Source organism: Octodon degus, unplaced genomic scaffold, assembly GCF_000260255.1.
Source record: "Octodon degus isolate 3935 unplaced genomic scaffold, OctDeg1.0 scaffold00233, whole genome shotgun sequence".
Lineage (NCBI taxonomy): Eukaryota > Metazoa > Chordata > Mammalia > Rodentia > Octodontidae > Octodon > Octodon degus.
In genome coordinates, this window is record NW_004524809.1 from 456,619 (window position 1) to 462,886 (window position 6,268).

The 6,268-nt window shown below is 48.5% G+C and overlaps 1 protein-coding gene across 6 annotated transcripts in view; it reads right to left on the bottom strand.

Moving 5' to 3' along the window:
• Positions 1–4,443: 4,443 nt before the first annotated feature.
• Pparg (peroxisome proliferator activated receptor gamma) overlaps positions 4,444–6,268 on the bottom strand; it is a 136,091-nt gene continuing 134,266 nt past the window's right edge. For all 6 annotated transcript variants that reach the window (XM_023705958.1, XM_023705960.1, XM_023705959.1 and 3 more), the window contains one exon: positions 4,444–5,151. In XM_023705958.1, the coding sequence (XP_023561726.1) occupies positions 4,904–5,151 (248 nt within the window). In that variant the 3' untranslated portion in view covers positions 4,444–4,903. The remainder of the gene's footprint in view (positions 5,152–6,268) is intronic.

Consider the following 6,268-nt stretch of genomic DNA (forward strand, 5'->3'; position numbering starts at 1 on the left):
TTCTCTCTCTCTCTCTCTCTCTCTCTCTCTCTCTCTCTCTCTCTCTCTCTCTCTCTCTTTCAGAGACAGAGTCCCACTAAATTGCCTAAGCTGACTCAAACTCAAATTTATGACCCTCCTGCCTCAGCCTCCTTATTGGCTGGGATCATAGGTGTGTGGCAATTTTTTTTTTTTTTTTTTTTGCAGGGCTTGAAATGAAACTCAAATCCTTGCTAGGCAAGTGCTTTGCTGCAGAGCCACACCCTGGCTAGTGAAGGGCACTTTAAAAACAACAACAACGAAGTTGCCTGTAACCATACCTGGGCTGACCCTGAGATGAGCCAGGAAACTGCGCAGAGTATTTTATAACCGTTATTGCATTTAATCCCAGCAACCCCATGACTTGGGCACGGCCACCCAGGCTTATACAGGAGGGCAATTCAGGTCGAGAGAGGCTCAGAGGTGGCAAGAGCATGGGCTGCGGAGCCATTGAGTCTTGGCCCACGTCAGTGTGACTCTGCAGGCTACCTTGGATACTCTTGCTATGATTTTTTGTTTTTTGTTTGTTTTGGTACTGGGGTTCAAATGAAGGACCTTGTACTTCCCAGGCTGGTGCTTAAGCCACTGAGCTATCTCCCCAGCCCACTCGTGCTATGTAGAACACACTGCATGCTGGACACAGCTGGTGCCATACACTTCTCCTGCTGGGATGTCACAGCTCCTTCCTTGGCCCTCAGCCTCCAGTGCAGGCATCCACGCTGCTTTAGGTTTCATAGGTGCTGAGACCCCTGGGTGGCATCAGTGTGTGATAAATGCCTTTGAATAAAGTTATTCTGTGGCCTCCTAGCACCTAGGGCTCCTTATGTAACTTCTTTGACATTCAGAGTGCTTTCTTGTCTAGCCAAATAAGTTAGTTGGCTTCTTTCTTTTTGTTGCTGTTGATTTCTTGAGACAAGGTCTCTGTGGTTCAGGATGACCTTGAACTTACTGTGTAGCCCAGGATGGCTTCAAACTTAGTGACCCTACTGCCTCAACCTCCTGAGTTCTAGGATTACAGACCTAGTGCTTAGTGGCTGGCTTCTTTGAACTCTTAATTTGCTACTTTCTTTCTTTTTTCCTTTACCCTCCTTTTTCAGTGCTGGGGATGGAACCCAAGGCTTCACCTACATTAGGGAAATGCCCCACTCTAAGCCATACTCCTGTCCTAGCTTTCTAGAATTTAAGAAGGAAGGCAGGGCCTCTTTAAAGCAGGGAGATCGGATGGCAGGTTTGAAGAAGGGTCTGGAAATGACCTTGAGGTGTGAGGAAGCAGTGGCAGAGGGAGACCGGATATCTGTCCTTGGGAATTTAGGTCTGGACTCTTGGGCACAAGGGAGGACTGAGAGGGCAGTACCAGGCCAAGGTCAAAGCCCGGAAGTGGATTAGAGGGACTAGAGTGAGTCACCTGTCTCAGTGTGGGAATGAGGTGTGGAGGGTGTGACACCAGGGCAGAGCCACCCAGACTGCTGGTCACTCAGGGTTAGCAGAGAAGGGTAAGAAGGTCCCAGTAGGACCCAGATTTCTGCTTCTTCTCTTGGCCATGTCCTCTGCTCCCAAGCATCTCCAGGTGCCATCCAGGTTGGAGACTGCTGTTTAGGGTGACAACTTTGCCACACAGATGCCCCCATTCCTGCCCCCACCTTGCCCCTGAGTGTCCCCTCAGCCTCTGTGAGTGGTTCTGGAGTCTCTGGTCACTATCACTTCCACTGAGTCATTGCAGCTACCCACCTGCTGCCGGGATCCCCCAGGTAGGGCGGGTTTCTTCCCCTGCCTTGGCTGGCAGATGCAACCGAGGTTGGACAGTGTTTTAAACTCTAGTTTCCTATTTTATTTAGTTGTTGAGATAGAACCTTATGTTTGCAGGCTGACTTCAGATTTCTGGGATCAAGTGATCCTCCTGCGTCAGGCTCCCAGGTGCTGGCCCACCGTGCCCAGCTTCCTCACACAAAAGTCAGTTCAAGTTCTGGCTGTGGCTGGAGAAATAGGGTGCGCAGATTTGGCCTTCTCCTCAGATGCCCTATTGTCCCTGTGTCCAAGCAAAGAGTCACAGGGACTCGGGCCTGGGCTGACAGGGTGTCTCAAAACTTTCTTGACTCCTGACCAGGGCTCCTTTCCTTCCCATCTTGGTGAGTGCAGCCCCAGAGTGTGCTGAGTGTGGAGAGAGTGCTATGAATAACTTGGGACACATTTGCTGGTTGACTTGTGAGCCGCCCTAGGGGAGCGGGAGCGGGAGGCTGCATATAATGTGTTGTAAAATATTTAGCAAATGCTCTTCCAAGCCACAGGGAAAGAGTCCGAGAGATGGAAATTTGAGAGTTGCCAGAATTTAAAAGCTAATTTAATGCTAAGTATTGGTGCCAAAGAGCTGAGCAGCCCCTGCACCCCCTGCCCTGGCAGCTCGGCCGGTAATGTGGAAAGGGCTTGGCCGGCCAGGAGCCCTGGTGGGAACTGAAGGGCTTTTTGTTCGAGGATCTTGTACATTGTAAACAAGGGATCCCCTGGTCCCTTGCCTCGCCACTGCCTGCACGTTCTTTCCCAATAAGGCTCACTGAGGAGACCAAAGCACTGGCTGTCAGATACCCCGGCACAGAGAAAAATTCCCATGTGATGGGCTGCGCTTGTCACTTGTCTTCCAGATGTTTGCGTGTCACTTAGACAATGGCTCTGGTCTTCAGTCCCAATGCGACTTGGCTGTTATCTGCCCTTCCGAGGGCTTGATCTCCGAAGTGACCCTCAAGAGGGTTAGGGATTCTGCAGTCTCAGGGCTGAGCTGGAACTTGCATCTGTACCCCAACTTGCAGCCAGCAGACTCTCAAGTAAAAAGGATGAAAGGATCTTTTATGATGGTTGGGCTTGAAGGCCCCAGAGTCTGAGCTATGTCACCCTGGGAGGAAAAACCTACAGAGAGCTAAGTTAAGGGTGATAACTTAGGTTGGGGGACCAATCATCTCACAGAAGAGGCTGCGGCCAGGCATGACCGAGACCACCTGGCCTGGGCTGTGGCTCCACAGTGAGTATGTGGCCCTCATGTGCCAGGCCTGGCTCATCCCCAGCATGCAACACGTCACACAAATGTGGTGGCTTCACAGGGAGTTAGTGCTAGTGAGCTTGGTGGCCTTAACAGTTGTGCCAAGAAGGTCCCTGCCTGGTAGGCTATAGACCTAATGGGTCCCTGTGACTCCCAGGTGACTGGGTCACGAGCTCTGATATTAGCAGCGGACTAAGGCATTGATGAAAGCATAATGTGAGGGCATTGTTGCAAGGTAGTGGAAACTTGGGCAGTAGGTGGTTCTGAGTTTAGGGAGTAGGTCCGAGGGTAGCATCCTTGCGGGTTTCATCTGATGCCCAGCGCAGCCCCTTAACTCTGGCTTTCCCCAGGTGAGTGGCCTTCCCCTGCCATGGCCTTCCCTTGCACAGGCCTAACAGCAGGGGTGCTGTCCTTCCCCAGACTGAGATCTCTGAAACCATGAGCCACAGCAAACCGCTTCTCTTCTGAGTTGTTCTTCTAGGGCTTTCGTCACAGTGACAGAAAGCTGCTGAGCATGCTGTCTTTGGGGAATGTAGGATCTATTGGCTGGCAAGGGGTGCACACATATGTGACATGAGTTGTGAGCTTTTTGTTTCTAAAAGCCAGAGATCATCACACAACTGTCCCAAAGGGCTGACAGGAATAACAGCGAAATTACTCAACTAGGAGCCAGGAGAAAGCTACTTTTCCTCATTTTTTCTTTTGTTTTTGTTCTGATTTTGCTTTTCCAGAATGTCTTCACCACTCTCCATCTGCCTCCAACCTGACACCACCCCTGCTTCCCAGAGTCTTAGACTCACTTGGCGCTATTTGGTCTGCACTGTTCCTTACCTCTGTGCAGCTCTCGTCATGCCCAAGAGTCTGAATCCCTCAATGGACTTGTGGTCACTACAGTGTTAGCATCTGTTTTAGGAAAGCTTACTTTCTCCTCCACTCAGAGTAAGGTATTTTGGGCAGCTGTCAGATCATAAGACACCTCTTGCCCCCCAGAACTTCTAGCTGAATCAGTGTTCAGTGAATGTTTGCCCTAGGAACAGGTAATTCAGCACCCATGGATTCAACCGATTGACCAGCATCAAGCATTGGAAAAAATGACCTCTTCACAGGGAACACACAGGCTTCATATTTCCTTGCCTTTATTACCTAATTGACTCAGCATTGCCAAGGGGTTAGCTCTTCTAAGTAATGGAGAGAGGGCTTAGAGTATATGAGAGTGGGTGCAGGTCCGATGCAAAAACAGCATCTTCTATAAAGGCTGTGGCTCATGGCACTTCTCAGAGCGAAGCACATTCCCTGTATATTGAAAAGGCTGCTGGTGCATGTGGGTGAACTTTGTCAGAACTTTATGGAAGCAGCCACTTAAAGAACTGAGCTAGAGCCAGGCCCCCTGTCAGAACTTTAGAGAAGGAAGACTGAGTTTTTGGCAAGCTAAGGGCAGTGCCACCACCCAAGACAAGAAACGTGCTTGGCGCAGCTCTGGGGCCAAAGTCCCCTCTTCCCTCCTGGCCATGATGGTGAAGAGTAAAAGTATCTGCTGGAGAATGAAAGTTAATCAATCATTCCATTCACATTTTAAGTAGAAAGAACAAAAGAAGGATGAAAATGACAGATGGGGACAAAAGCCTAGAAGAGTGGATGGAGGACATGAAAGAGTCTTCAAATACGCTCAGCATTTTAGAACACGATAATTTTTAATATTAAAAGTAAATTGTAAATGTATCTTTATAAACAATATGCATAAAATAGATCATATTCTAAAACCTTTTCTTTTTAAAACGCTTTTTTGTTCACAGTAAATGTCACCTGCGTGGATTCTTCTTGGGTACTAGTGCAATCGGTGGTGGGGTGCAGCCCCCGCTAGTACAGGTCCTTGTAGATCTCCTGCAGCAGTGGGTGCAGGCTCATGTCCGTCTCCGTCTTCTTGATCACCTGCAGCAGCTGCACGTGCTCTGTGACAATCTGCCTGAGGTCTGTCATCTTCTGCAGCAGCTTGGCAAACAGCTGTGAGGACTCGGGATGGTTGAGTTTGAGCTGGAGCTCCAGAGCTTGCAGCAGGTTGTCCTGAATGTCCTCGATGGGCTTCACATTCAGCAGGCCTGGACGGTCTGTGGGGTGGAGACACAGGGCAGGGTCAGTGTGGGCAGCTCTGGGCTCCTCACCACTCACTGGCTGAGGACAGAAGGAAAGCCACAGTCATGGGAGCTCCTTCTAGCACCAGGCTTATCCTCACCAGGAGGGCCAATCTGTGTGTCCCTCTGATATGACATCACAAGGATCCAGGATGTTCCCAAATTTAGACCAAACACTTCTCTCCAAAAAGGCCCTCTTAAGGATTTCCTTCTGGATCTGTCTTATGGCTTCCACCTACTTCCTGCTACAGCTTCAAATACACCTGTTTTTGTGTGTTGATTTGCTTTTTGAGACAGGCTGTCACTATGCAGTCCAGGCTGACCTTGAACTAGCTTATGTAGCCCAGGCTGACCTTGAACTCATGGTGATCCTCCTGCCTCAGCCACCTGAGAGTTGGGATTATAGGTATATGCCACCAAACCTGGCCAATACACCTTTTTAGAGGCTCCTCTTTTTTTTGCTTAATATAGTATGTTCCTTTTATAACATGATAAACACAGTTTTAAAGTGATGTTACAGAGTAGTTTTGGTAGCACAGGCCTATAATCCCCCAGGATTTGGGAGGCTGAGGCACGATGATCACAGAGTTTGAGGTCAGCCTGGGTTACATAGTGAGATCATGTCTCAAACAAATACTCAAAAAGGGTAAAAAAGTAAAGTTCTGTTACATATTGGAAGGATTTCTTCTGTGTGGAGAGCTTGAAGGTCAAGCTCATCAGCTCTTCTTTACACCCACTGGGTTCTCGTTGGTAGAGAGAGTCTAAGTTGCTTTGAAACTCTGGATGGTTTTCCTCATGGAGATCATGTTAGACCAACACTTCAGTGCTTCAGTTTCTGCTGTGAACGACTTTTCACTTTTTAATCTAGGCCTGCCGATTTTAAAAATGTTACATCTAGTCCAACTTCCTATATTCTTGGTGGTTTATTTTTCAGTCATGAAGCTTTACTTTTCTGGATGGATATCTGAAAATAATGACCTATTTTTTTTTTCGAGCATTGATAATTTTCATTTTCTTTTCTTGCCAGACTGGGTTGGCTATAGCTTCTCATATGATATGAAACACCTGTGGCTAGTAGAGACTTTAAATCAAA